The following is a 15,000-nucleotide window of genomic DNA, read 5'->3' as shown; positions in this document are numbered from 1 at the left end:
CACACACACACACACACACACACACACACACACACACACACACACACACACACACACACACACACGATTGAGATGTAGAGGACACACACACACAAACACACACGCACACACACACACGCACACACGCACACACACACACACACACACACACACACACACACACACACACACACACACGATTGAGATGTAGAGGACACACACACACGCACACACGCACACACACACACACACACATACACACACACACACACACACACACACACACACACACACACACACACACACACACACACACACGATTGAGATGTAGAGGACCAACTGTGACCTTTGGCACCTTTCTGCGCCTCTGACGGGCTCTAAGACTCGGAGACACATCGTTACCTGTGCTTACATTCTCCCTCTCTCCATCTCTCGCCTCTCCGCAAAAAACAGCATGCGTCACACCAGGCGTTTCATGCTAATTCAGTACCGGTTTCTTTTAGCTCCCTGGCGCTGTGACAAGGCTGTGTGTGTATGTATGTGTGTGTGTGTGTGTGTGTGTGTGTGTGTGTCTGGCGCTGTGACAAGGTTGACCTTTTCGGCTGTCTTCTCTGCTCTCCTCATGACTCTTTCCTCTCTCCGCGGTCCCACACACCCGCAGGTCTTCCACTCACATGCCTGATAACAAAACACACACACACACACACACACACACACACACAGACACACACACAGACACAGACACAGACACACTCACACTCACGCAAACACACAGACACAGACACAGACACAGACACAGACACACACACAGACACACACACAGGCACAGACACCCACACGCATGCACGCACACACACACAGACACACACACACACACACAGACACACAGACACACACACACACACCACACACACACACACACACACACACCACACACACACACACACAGCACACTGAGACTCCGTAGGGCAGAGCAGCACCATAGGTCACCCACTGAGCATATAAAATCGGTGAATGCGCGGAAGACATATTTCATACTTTTTCGCGCTCCACTCCACTCTTGAGAGCATGGCTTTGAGGAGGCACTCGTGTGGGTGAAACACACACACACACACTCACACTCACTCACACACACACACACACACACACACACACACACACACACACACACGCTCTTAGCTTTCTCTCCGCCACAATGCTAATGTGGTCCGGGAGTGTAATGAGCTGGTGAGAGTGTGTGTGAGAGTGTGTGTGAGAGCGTTTGTGACCACTCGAATCGCAAACCACCATTATTCACTCTCTCTTCAGTGCAGATATGCAGCACTGTCAATGCAGCTGAGACTAATGATTTCAATTAAAGGCAGAGTCCACAATTACAATAAACTGTTAGTCAAAATCGTCTAAACGCTACTTAATATCCCCTAGCTGTCCAAATTCCAATGTGTGGGCTCAAACTACCTTTAAAGGTGCAATGTAATGTTTCACACTAGTCAGGCAGACAAATTACATCAAAATGGGAGATGTTTCCTTCTTTAAGAAAAATGATGTGTTTTTGCTTTAAGGTAAATAGGAGATGTTTCCTTCTTATGAGAGAAGTTACGTGTTGTTGCTTTAAGGTGGGGGGGGGGGGGGGGGGCGTGCGGGGGCGGGGGTTGATGGATAAGCCAGCTTTACATTCATAAAGCTCAGACTGCCAGACAAGGATGATAAATAGGGCGAATTTTCCTGAAACATCTACACCATCTTTCTTGGTTTTGCTTGTAGTGGAGACAGCGACACCATCTTTCTTGGTTGTGCTTGTAGTGGAGACAGCGACATCATCATTTTTAGTTGTGTCCCCTACTCATTTTTCACGCTCGCGTCTGCAGAGAAGTCAGAGCGCCCTAGCAGTGATAAACGGGAACAGCTTCCACACACTGAGCAGTCTTCCAGAATGCCAGCTTCATGCGCTTTCCAACCCACGGTGCATTTCTTTGCTTTTGGTGAGCTCTGGCGTGGGCATTGGCTGACTGGCACTGGCGGGCACGGGCACTGGCACTGGTGTGAAATGGGCCCCTGTCTGACTGGCACAGGGCGGGCAGCCTGAGGGGAGAGGACTATGCTCTGCCCACATGGCGTAGGCAGGCGGGCAGCCTGATGGGCAGTCTGTCTGTGGTCAGTGAGCAGGACTACGCTCTGCCCACGGAGCAGCTGGTTCTTCCCGGGATGCGGCCCGGATTCGGCCCCGATCTGGCCAGGATCCGGTCTGGAGCCAGACGTTGGCCACGGGGGGTCTGTGTTTTGACCAGGAAGCCTAGGAGTCATCAGATTGTCCTTGAGCGAACTGAAGCACCTAATGAACAGCTCATTCAAACAAGTGGAGGGGAGCCACGTCTGGGCAACCAACACAATTAGATATTTCAAACCACAGCTTCAGTCTGCAAACAGTGGCACAGATACACACAGACACACACACACACATACACACACACACACACACACCCTGCTCACACACAGACAGACGTACTAAAACACACACAGTCAGGGAAACAGGGGGCCCAATTATGTCAGATATATTTGTCCAGGACTCAGAATGTCCACAGGAGTGCACTGAGTACACACACATGGGTACATACACACATAAACACACAGATACACACAGACACACACACACACACTCTCCGCTCACACACAGACAGGCATACTTAAAACACACACACATATTCTCTCTCTGTCAGATAATCTACCTTTGCACTCAGGTAATTTTACACATCCAAGTGCTGCAGTTCCCATGAAGTAATTATATCCATTTATCGCTAGTTTCTAAGCAAACCCATTGAGGATAGTGTGCTCTAACGCTAGTTCATGAGCATACCCATTGGTCAGTGTGCCGTAGTGCTAGTTTATGAGCATATCCATTGGATAGTGTGCTGTAGTGCTAGTTTATGAGCATACCCACTGGATAGTGTGCTTTAGCGCTAGTTTATGAGCATACCCATTGGATAGTGTGCTTTATTGCTAGTTTAAAAGCATACCCATTGGATAGTATCCTCTATCGCTAGTTTATGAGCATACCCATTGGATAGTATCCTCTATCGCTAGTTTATGAGCATATCCATTGGATAGTGTGATCTAGCTCTAGATTATAAGCATACCCATTGGATAGTGTGCTTTATCACTAGTTTAAAAGCATACCCATTGGATAGTGTGCTATAGTGCTAGTTTATGAGCATACCCATTGGTTAGTGTGCTGTAGCTCTAGATTATAAGCATACCCATTGGATGGTATCCTCTAGTGCTAATTTATGAGCATACCCATTGGATAGTGAGCTCTAGGTCTAGTTTATGAGCATACCCATTGGATAGTGTGATCTAGCTCTAGATTATAAGCATACCCATTGGATGGTGTGCTTTATCGCTAGTTTAAAAGCATACCCATTGGATAGTGTGCTGTAGTGCTAATTTATGAGCATTCCCATTGGATGGTGTGCTTTAGCGCTAGTTTATGAGCATACCCATTGGTTAGTGTGCTGTAGCTCTAGATTATAAGCATACCCATTGGATGGTATCCTCTAGTGCTAATTTATGAGCATACCCATTGGATAGTGAGCTCTAGGTCTAGTTTATGAGCATACCCATTGGATAGTGTGATCTAGCTCTAGATTATAAGCATACCCATTGGATGGTGTGCTTTATCGCTAGTTTAAAAGCATACCCATTGGATAGTGTGCTGTAGTGCTAATTTATGAGCATTCCCATTGGATGGTGTGCTTTAGCGCTAGTTTATGAGCATACCCATTGGTTAGTGTGCTGTAGCTCTAGATTATAAGCATACCCATTGGATGGTATCCTCTAGTGCTAATTTATGAGCATACCCATTGGATAGTGAGCTCTAGGTCTAGTTTATGAGCATACCCATTGGATAGTGTGATCTAGCTCTAGATTATAAGCATACCCATTGGATGGTGTGCTTTATCGCTAGTTTAAAAGCATACCCATTGGCTAGTGTGCTGTAGTGCTAATTTATGAGCATTCCCATTGGATGGTATCCTCTATCGCTAGTTCATGAGCATAATAACTAGTTTGTGAAAGACCCAGAGAAACACAAATATCCAACGAGGCAAAATCCCGGACAATTTTGGAATCCCTGTCGGGTGCATTTTTTAGGTCTCGAAAGGAAGGACATCATGCAACTGCAGGACTGAACACAGGTTTCATTCCCTCACTTCGCTTGCATAGCGCCACCACAGGTGCCAGCCAATCAAATCACCCAGAGAGTGTTCCATACACATCGGTCAGCAAATGCTATATCAACACCCCCCAAAATGTCTAGCGTTATCACACCACATACCACACCACTCAAGGCCGTACGGAGCCAACAGATGCAGCATCTCCATATGCTACTTTTCCCAAGCTGAGCCTTGTGTCCTTGGAGTGGCTATGTTTACTGTTAGAATATTATGCTAATTATAGGCCTTTATGGATGGTTAGCACCATGTAGCCCCTTAAACGTTGCAATTATATTCAATACCATTCTGAACACCAGACTTCTGAGCTCAATTTGGTAGCCTAATATGCTGGCTTAAAGGTATAACCATGTAATTAATGTGTAATGACGCGATGAACAAGATACTGTACAGCCCGCTACTGTGTACAGCCCAAAGACATATAATTATATTTTAATATATATACTGTCATACATAATATTGTTATATATATACTGTCATATATAATATTGTAATATGTATACTGTCATGTCAGTATACATATTACATCTCATAGATCTTGTCATTTCAAGAAGCTTGGGGGCCTCTGGTTTCTCATTTAGAACTCTGGTTTCTCATTTAGAACTGTAGTTTCACATTTTACAGCAAAGTCACAAACAAAAACAATGCAGAAAAAAAAAAACCTCGAGATGTTATTATAACACCTTTCCTCAGAGTCGGTTCATTTTCCTATCAGAGCTGGAGTCAAATTCACACTCCTACACGCACACACACACACACACACACACACACACACACACACACACACACACACACACACACATACAAACACACACACACACACACAGTCTCTCGCGCTGAATAATTCATGATCAACACAAGCAGCAGTTTGGATAAAACAACACACTGTCTTCTGTGGCTGTTAGCTAAAACATGCAAAAGCCGCCAAAGCGAGAGGGGAATTATGGGTGTTTGAATGCTTTAACACGCAATCACAATCACACACACACACACACACACACACACACACACACACCCTGAGCTCCAACGCTTTAACACGCAATCACCGCTTCCAGAGACAGTGGGGCTGATTACAGTGATCACAGTGACCCAGTCCTCTTCTCCAGCGCTGGGCAGAAGCTGTGAAAATGCCATTAATTAAGTCGCTGCGGCCGTCACCCATCCGCTGGGCCGGGCGCCGGGGTGATGGTGGTGACTGGGGTGACGGGGGTGACGGTGAAACGGGCACTCTCACAGCGGTAATTAGAGTCGAGGGCAGAGGGTGTGGGCACCACGGCCTTCTCCTCCTCCGCCCTGCGGGACTAGGGGAAGTGTGTGCCAGTCTCCCGACAGCGGCGTGCCATCTTCACAGACAGCTCTCCATAGAACCAGGAGGGAGAGGAGGAAGAGGTGGAGGAGGAGGAGGGTGTGGCAGAAGACGAGGAGGAGGAGGAGGTGGAGGAAGAGGAGGTGGATGAGGAGGGGGAGGAGGAGGAGGGTGTGGCAGAAGACGAGGAGGAGGAGGAGGAGGAGGAGGAGGAAGAGGAGGTGGATGAGGAGGGGGAGGAGGAGGAGGGTGTGGTAGAAGACGAGGAGGAGGAGGATTGCATTATCTGAAAATGAAAAATGAATGCGCTGTGAACACCCCTCTGCCCTCCATGACTGTGAACACCCCTCTGCCCTGCATGACTGTGCCATTGTGTGCGGGCTCTGAACAGCAGCGTGCCATCTTCATAGGCCACTCGCCACAAAACCGGAAGAGGAGGAGGAGGAGGAGGAGGAGGAGGAGGAGGAGGTGCAGGTGGTGGAAGAGGAGGAGGAGGAGGAGGAGGAGGAGGAGGTGCAGGTGGTGGAAGAGGAGGAGGAGGAGGAGGAGGAGGAGGAGGAGGTGCAGCTGGTGGAAGAGGAGGAGGAGGAGGAGGAGAAAGAGGAGGAGGAGGAGGAGGAGGAAGAGGTGGTGGGAGGGGAGTGTTCGAAGAGAGGGAAAGATCATGACGTTATCTGTTCCCCTGATCGAGAATAGAAACGTAAACTAACTGTGAAACTCCACACGGCGTCCCTCGCCTCATGAGTGTTCTTCTTCTTTCCTTGACCTCGTTCCCTGCCTCCTTTCATTTCTTGCTTTCTGTGTTTTATTTCATATCCTGTCATTTGTTCTCCTCTCTCCAGTTTGGGCGGACGGAGGTGATTGACAACACGCTGAACCCAGACTTCGTCAGGAAGTACATCCTCGATTACTTCTTTGAGGAGAAGCAGAATCTGCGTTTTGACTTGTGAGTCTCTTCTTCCTTCCTGTGGTGTTTGTCGAGAGTTGTGTGTGTGTGTCTGTGTGTGTGTGTGTGTGTGTGGTTTTCTTTTTACCCTTTCTCTCTTTCTCTCTCTCCTCTCTCCCTCTGTTACGGCAGCCATGTGTTAATTAAACAATTTTTTGTTCTCCCAGTGTTGTCTCAGATTGAGCACCTCAAACTGATATCTCTGTGAAATGTATTTCTGGAATCCTGCAGTCAACTGGTGTGGCCTTGTTAGCCTTAGCTACATTAGCCAAAGGCTCTGTATCAATACCAATACAAGCAAAACCTTGACGTGCGTCTTGTTAGCCTTAGCTACATTAGCAAAAGGCTCTGTATACCAATATAAGCAAAACCTTGACGTGCGTCTTGTTAGCCATAGCTACATTAGCAAAAGGCTCTGTATCAATACCAATATAACCACACCCTTGACGTGCGTCTTGTTAGCCATAGCTATATTAGCAAAAGGCTCTGTATCAATACCAATACAAGCAAAACCTTGACGTGCGTCTTGTTAGCCATAGCTATATTAGCAAAAGGCTCTGTATCAATACCAATACAAGCAAAACCTTGACGTGCGTCTTGTTAGCCATAGCTACATTAGCAAAAGGCTCTGTATCAATACCAATATAACCACACCCTTGACGTGCGTCTTGTTAGCCATAGCTATATTAGCAAAAGGCTCTGTATCAATACCAATACAAGCAAAACCTTGACGTGCGTCTTGTTAGCCATAGCTACATTAGCAAAAGGCTCTGTATCAATACCAATACAAGCAAAACCTTGACGTGCGTCTTGTTAGCCATAGCTACATTAGCAAATGGCTCTGTATCAATACCAATATAACCACACCCTTGACGTGCGTCTTGTTAGCCATAGCTACATTAGCAAATGGCTCTGTATCAATACCAATATAACCACACCCTTGACGTGCGTCTTGATGACCTCCTGTGGGCCCTGTGCAGTTAGAGGGGTTTTGTTATTAACTGGGGGGGCATGGGGGTTAATTGTTGTCTTTTAGTATGTTCATGCACTTGCATTATCTCCCTCTGGAACGAAATACTGTTTTCTGATTGGCTAATGGGGTGTACATTAAGTTCGTATAACCGGACACCTTGGACGTAGTCCCAGTAGAAACGTTAAATCGCCGTTCCATATCAATGCTCATGAATGGTTACCATTGACAACCAACGTAACGGTTTTTTTTTCTTCAAAAAACGCACTACTTTCTCTAACGGGAGCACTAGGCTTCAAATCAAGAATTCATCAGGTTATTATGCATATTAAATTTCCTAAAGATAAAGGAAATTCTAAATAATAATAATAATAATAATAAAAACATTTTTGGATGTTGTAAACGGGAGATAAGCGGGATAACGGCCTCCGAGCTGTCCAGTTCTACGAAGTTAATGGACTTCTGCAGACCAACACCACTCCGCTCCGCGTCGTGGTGTTCTTTGCCCCGCAGCGTCCATTAACTTCGTAGAACTGGACAGCTCGTCGGCCGTTATCCCTTACATATTGCACTACCCACATACGTGAAGCGTCTTTGTCTCTGTGTTTCATGGTTAGTATACAGTAGGTCCTAGGTTAGTTGAGGCTATAGTGTGTATTATATGTTCAGTATAGCTCTAGCAGTAAGTGTAAGACGTGTAGGCATTTGTATATGTTTAGTATGTGTATTTATGTTTAGTATCTATATTGCATATTTATTGTTTATCTAGTAGGTGTACTATTATTTGTCTTTCATAGGTATATCTTATGTTTAGTACTTATTGTTAAGTTATGTTATGTTATGTTATAACACGTGGAGTACTCATATGTTATGTTATGTCTTGTTATGTTATGGTAGTGTGGTACGGTGTCCTGTCCTAAGAATTTCAGTGCCCAGTCCGACTCTGTTGTTCTGTGCATCTGACAATAAAAGACTTGACTTGACTTGACTTGTTCTGGATTGAATGGTTCAGGAAAAGTGATCTCAAAGTCCTAACCCCCCACCTGCCCCCCCTCCCCCTCCCCTGCCCCCCCCACCCCCGGCCGATGAGACCTGCTAGCCCTTTGAACATACCCGCTGAAAAGGCACAATAGACCCTTTGAAACCTCCCTGAAGAACTAAGCCAGGTTTTTTATGTTTTTGTTCCCTCTATGATTAACTTTGGAGACGCGCACAGTGAATGGCCAGTGGCTGATTCTTGGTTGCATAATTCTTCAGGGAATTCACAAGAAGACAAAAATTATCATGATTCATGATCCACAGCAATGAAGAGGCCAACAGCCAGCACAGCTTTTAATGGGAGCTATAGGTGCAGAGTTAGTGTGCAATTAGTTCATGTAGTTGAGAGTTGGGCAATTAACGATGTGTTGAATATGAAATAGACCTCTGCAAATGCATCATTAAAATAATGGGTTACTGAATAATGATTTCACCAAAGATATGTGTGTATTTTTGTGTTTGTGTGTGTGTGTGTGTGTTGATTATGTGTGTGTGTGTGTTGATGTGTACATGTGTGTGTGTGTGTTGATTGTGTGTATGTGTTGACTGTGTGTGTGTTGATTGTGTGTGTGTGTGTGTTGATGTGTACATGTGTGTGTGTGTGTTGATTGTGTGTATGTGTTGACTGTGTGTGTGTTGATTGTGTGTGTGTGTGTGTGTGTGTGTGTGTGTGTGTGTGTGTGTTGATTGTGTGTTTGTGTTTGTGTGTTGATTGTGTTTGTGTGTATGTGGTGTGTGTGTGTGTGTGTGTGTGTGTGTGTGTGTGTGTGTGTGTGTGTGTGTGTGTGTGTGTGTGTGTGTGTGTCGTCTCCCAGGTATGATGTGGACTCTAAAAGCCCCGACCTGTCCAAACACGTGAGTACCAAAGCATGACGCCATTGAGGAGGTCTGTGTGAGCAGTGTGACGGAGTTCGCCGTGTGACGGAGCTGGCCGTGTGACGGAGCTCACTGCATGAGCCTGGGCAGGAACAGGGTCATGCAAATCATGCTGAGGAATAAGGACCAACATCCTTAGCATATCCAAATATAGCCTCTACATCCTTAGCGTATCAAAATAAAAGCCTCTACATCCTTAGCGTATCAAAATAAAAGCCTCTACATCCTTAGCATATCAAAATAAAAGCCTCTGTCTGAACGTCATTAACCTATTCTATGGATGATTAAGAATAGGTTTACTGTATGATTACATGATGATGGAGAGAGACCCATGACATTGATTAGGAGTGTTGAGGAACGGTGTGCTGACTTCTTGAATAAACTGTCTGATATTGGCATCTGGTGTCTCAGTGGCGACTATTGAAAGTGAATCCATGTGAGTGTTTTCATATATATTCAGCTGTGACCTCATGTAGAATAGTGCCATTTTCAAGGCTTACGCTTTTTGAATCCACACACGTTATTGAAGAAACAAATCCTAAAAGACCAAAGATATTGATTATTCTCAGTCATTTCTGATTGAAACGAAAGATATTGATTATTCTCAGTCATTTCTGATTGAAACGGTAATTTCTAATCTTTTGAATTTAAGTGTAACTGTATTTTATAATGTTCTCAAGTGGAAACAAAAAGCATTTAAAGGATGGAAATCATTATCAATAATCTGTATGAAGGATTATTTCATATATTTGGATGCAAACAAACATGATTTGCATAATCTGAGCATGTTTTTATTACATTCTTTACATTTTATTTTCTGACTTTCTGCTATGTCCATGTGTGATGTGAGTTAGATTCACCTCTGTCTCTCTCTCTCTGTCCGAGCCGCCATGTCCCAGTGTTTAACTCTCTGCTGGTGTGTGGTGTGTGTGTGTGTGTGTGTGTGTGTGTGTGTGTGTGTGTGATGTGTGTGTTGAACTCACCTTTCTCTCTGTCTCTCTTTGGCCAGCATTCGCTCTCTCCTGGTGTGTTGTGTCACATGTTGTGTTTTTGTTTTTGTTTGTATTGTTGTTGTTTATCAATGCTGCCTGCACTTACTCTGTGGAAGCCCTCCGATTGCAACGTACGTGCCGCCTCTTTACGTCCTCTCTCGTTTCTATTGCTCTCTCTCTATATACGCCCTCTCTCTCTCTATACGCCCTCTATCTCTCTATATACGCCCTCTCTCTCTATATACGCCCTCTCTCTCTATATACGTCCTCTCTCTTTCTATTGCTCTCTCTCTCTCTCTATATACGTCCTCTCTCTTTCTATTGCTCTCTCTCTATCCCTATATACGCCCTCTCTCTTTCTATTGCTCTCTCTATCCCTATATACGTCCTCTCTCTTTCTATTGCTCTCTCTCTCTATATACGTCCTCTCTCTTTCTATTGCTCTCTCTCTATCCCTGTATACGTCCTCTCTCTTTCTATTGCTCTCTCTCTCTCTATATACGTCCTCTCTCTTTCTATCGCTCTTTCTCTATACGTCCTCTCTCTTTCTATTGCTCTCTCTCTCTCTATTTACGTCCTCTCTCTTTCTATTGCTCTCTCTATATACGCCCTCTCTCTTTCTATTGCTCTCTCTATATATGCCCTCTCTCTTTCTATTGCTCTCTCTATATATGCCCTCTCTCTTTCTATTGCTCTCTCTATATACGTCCTCTCTCTTTCTATTGCTCTCTCTCTCTCTATATACGTCCTCTCTCTTTCTATCGCTCTTTCTCTATACGTCCTCTCTCTTTCTATTGCTCTCTCTCTATATACGCCCTCTCTCTTTCTATTGCTCTCTCTATATACGCCCTCTCTCTTTCTATTGCTCTCTCTATATATGCCCTCTCTCTTTCTATTGCTCTCTCTATATATGCCCTCTCTCTTTTGTATTGCTCTCTCTATATACGTCCTCTCTCTTTCTATTGCTTTCTCTCTCTATATATACGCCCTCTCTCTTTCTATCACTCTCTCTCTCTCTCTCTCTCTCTCTCCCCTCTCTGACGATATCTCTCTTTCTTACTCTGCCTGAGTCAAAACACACACCTGTTAAAGTTCTCAGTATCCCTCCCAAACTTCTGCACCCCTTCCTTCCTTCCTCTCTCTCTCTCTCTTTTTCTCTACAAACGTATCTGTCTCTCCTCACCATCTCCTCTCGTCTTCTCTCTCTCTCTCTCTTCTCTCTCTCGTTCCCTCTCTCTTCTTCTCTTCATGTCCTCCTCCCTCAGGACTTCCTGGGTCAGATGTTCTGCACCCTCGGGGAGATCGTGGGGTCGCCAGCCAGTCGTCTGGAGAAGCCTCTTGGGTAAGTCAGTCACACACACACACACACACACACACACACACACACACACACGCACGCAACACTTGGGTAAGTCAGTCACACGTTCAGCTCTGTCCAATCCAGTCCCCGCTATCTAACAGATCACCCGCTGGAGAACCACAGCCCAGTGCTCTCATCCCCAGTCCAGAGATCAGATCAATCTGGCTCTGATCTGGCTCTGATCTGGCTCTGATCTGGCTCTGATCTGGCTCTGATCTGGCTCTGGTCTGGTGTAGATCTGGCTCTGATCTGGCTCTGGTCTGGTGTAGATCTGGCTCTGATCTGGCTCTGATCTGGTGTAGATCTGGCTCTGATCTGATCTGGTGTAGATCTGGCTCTGATCTGGCTCTGATCTGGTGTAGATCTGGCTCTGATCTGGCTCTGATCTGGCTCTGGTCTGGCTTTGATCTGGCTCTGATCTGGTGTAGATCTGGCTCTGATCTGATCTGGTGTAGATCTGGCTCTGATCTGGCTCTGATCTGGTGTAGATCTGGTGTAGACCCCCTCCAGAGTCAACTGCTAGCGGGAATTTAGCTTGGCATGTCAAATGCACACATTGCCTCTTCTGTAGGCTGGCTTGAGGCAGTCACACACACACACACACACACACACACACACACACACACACACACACACACACACACACACACACACACACACACACACACACACACATTGCCTCTTCTGTAGGCTGGCTTGAGGCGAAAGCATCTGTGAAATAAATAAATGATCCTCGTCACAGCCCATCTGCCACTCGTACTGGGGTGTCACTCCAAGACCCCTGCGATGTGAACGCGTCAGTATAGACACACACACACACACACACACACACACACACACACACACACACACACACACACACACACACACACACACACACACACACACACACACACACACACACACACACACACACACACACACACACACACACACACACACACACACACACCATTAAACATGGATCCAATGATCTCGCACTACACTGAGATGTGGAGCCGGAAACATTAAGGCCGCTCTTCAAACCCATACTGCTCCTGCACTTCCAAACTTGTAGACGTGTGATGGATGTTTATCACACGCTGTCATTTTTCAAGATCAGAGATGAGGCGTGACAATGCAACCATTAGGGATGTATTTTATTCATTTGTATTATATTTTTCTATCATATGTGTGGATCTTTGACGAATGAGTCAAAACTCCTCAGTTTATGTAGCAAACTTCACAAGCCAATGTTTACATGTTGTGGGCCATCAACGTCTCCAAAACAGCTCTCTACCCTAACCTGCCCATGCTCTGGGTGGTGAGGAGATGCCTATGATCACAGATAGGCGTCAAGCACTCTGTCCCTTCAGCAGATGCAGCAGGTTCTCCGGTTGCTGTGGTTGCTATGGTTGGATGTTGGAGTGGTTGACACGGGTACCATTACGCTGGTGACATGAAATCAGAGCGGTGATTTTGATTTGACCTTGGTGATTTTGATTTGACCTTGGTTAAATCAGTTTAGCACATGTTTCAGGAACTCTGACCAATCGAAGTGGCAAGATTCTAAAAAGGGCAGGATGTCAGAGACTACAACACCACCACTAAGAATCAAACGTCAAAAATGAATCATCGCTTAGCAACCGGACAGATTGATCAAGGCCCTAGCACTGTGTTCCTTCCACTTGCTGCTCGTTTGACGGGTTGTGTGAAGAGGTTAATGTGTGTTAATGTGTGTGTGTGTGTGTGTGTGTGTGTGTGTGTGTGTGTGTGTGTGTGTGTGTGAAGAGGTTACATATTATCTATGACTGGAGATGACCCCTTTAGGTAGGGAGGCAGGCCACACTGGTTGGGGGCAGTACTCCAATCCCAGGATCCCAGGATCCTTGGTGGTTAACCCCCTCTCTCTCACACACACACACACACACACACACACACACACACACACACACACACACACACACACACACACACACACCCTCTGTGATTACTACTGTCACCTTCTGGGCTAGGCCAGTGCCCTCACTTACACACTCTGGAGGAAGTAGCGAAATGATTGAATTTCTTGTTTTCATGGCATCAGGCTCAGAGAAGGGTCATTGTTGAAATGAGCTGTCCGTCTGTTTCTGTGTCTCTGCAGTTTCCTTCCCCACTGCTGCTCGTTCGAGGCCTGTTGTTTGACCCCTGTCATTCAAACCTTGTTTGTTAAACTCTGATGTTTAAGGCCCTGTTGTTTAAACTCTGTCATTCAAGCCCTGTTGTTTAAACTCTGTTGTTTGAGCCCTGTTATTTAAACTCTGCCGTTCGAGCCCTGTTGCTTAAACTCTGCCGTTCGAGCCCTGTTGTTTAAACTCTGTTGTTCGAGCCCTGTTGTTTAAACTCTGTTGTTTGAGCCCTGTTGTTTAAACTCTGTCGTTCGAGCCCTGTTGTTTAAACTCTCTTGTTCGCGCCCTGTTGTTTAAACTCTGTCGTTCAAGTGCTGTTGAAAGAGATAAACAGTAAAGACGTCTCTCTCTCTCTTAGACCACCTCTTCCTTTCTGGCCCTCTCTCAGTTGTCCTCCATGCTTTCATATGCACACTGAATACCCACACATCATAAAAGATTGTGTCTGCACTGGGGTGCGGGTCACGTACTGCTACCTTCAACTTCCATTATTCTTTTATGAGCTTCAGATGCAGCAGACCTGCCTATGACTCACTTTAATACGATTGTTATTACTATCGTTAGTCCCACCATGGCTTCATCTGTCTATCATTTCCCTCTTTCCTCTCTGTCTCTCTACCCCACCCTCACCCTCTTCCTCCCTTTCTCTCTCTTCATCCCTCTCTCTCTACCTCTCCCTTACCCTCTTCATCCCTACCTCTCTCTACCTCTCCTCACCCTCTTCATCCCTCCCTCTCTCTACCTCTCCCTCACTGTCTTCATCCCTCCCTCTCTCTACCTCTCCCTTACCCTCTTCATCCCTCCTTCTCTCTACCTCTCCCTTACCCTCTTCCTCCCTCCCTCTCTCTTCTCTCTACCCCACCCTCACCCTCTTCCTCCCTCCCTCTCTCTTCATCCCTCTCTCTCTCTTCCTCCCTCCTTCTCATATTTGTTCTCTCCCTGTCTCCTCTCTAGTTGGTACAGTGTTCTGGTGATGAGCTCACTCTCCATCTGTCCCCATCACCTTTCTACTGCTCTCTCATTCTCTCTCTCTCTATCCCTCCCTCCTCTCTATCCCTCACTCTCTTTCTCTCTCATTCTCTCTCTCTCTCTATCCCTCCCTCCTCTTTATCCCTCCCTCCTCTACCATCTCTGGTGGGTTCTGTGGTCTGGGGATAATC

The 15,000-nt window shown here is 45.9% G+C and overlaps 1 protein-coding gene across 3 annotated transcripts in view; it reads left to right on the top strand.

The window, feature by feature from the left end:
• cpne5b (copine Vb) overlaps positions 1–15,000 on the top strand; it is a gene marked incomplete at both ends in the record, with an annotated part of 180,384 nt that overhangs the window by 49,063 nt on the left and 116,321 nt on the right. For 2 of the 3 annotated variants that reach the window (XM_080846470.1, XM_080846468.1), the window contains 3 exons: positions 6,354–6,457; positions 9,281–9,320; positions 11,599–11,675. In XM_080846470.1, the coding sequence (XP_080702596.1) occupies positions 6,354–6,457; positions 9,281–9,320; positions 11,599–11,675 (221 nt within the window). Of the gene's footprint in view, positions 1–6,353; positions 6,458–9,280; positions 9,321–10,449; positions 10,465–11,598; positions 11,676–15,000 lie in introns of all 3 variants that reach the window. The other variant, XM_080846469.1, reaches the window with a different exon arrangement.

This window comes from Sprattus sprattus, assembly GCF_963457725.1.
Source record: "Sprattus sprattus genome assembly, chromosome: 10".
In the NCBI taxonomy this organism is placed as follows: domain Eukaryota; kingdom Metazoa; phylum Chordata; class Actinopteri; order Clupeiformes; family Clupeidae; genus Sprattus; species Sprattus sprattus.
The sequence above is the reverse complement of the archived record's forward strand: the minus strand, read 5'-3'. Positions and strand labels throughout refer to the sequence as shown.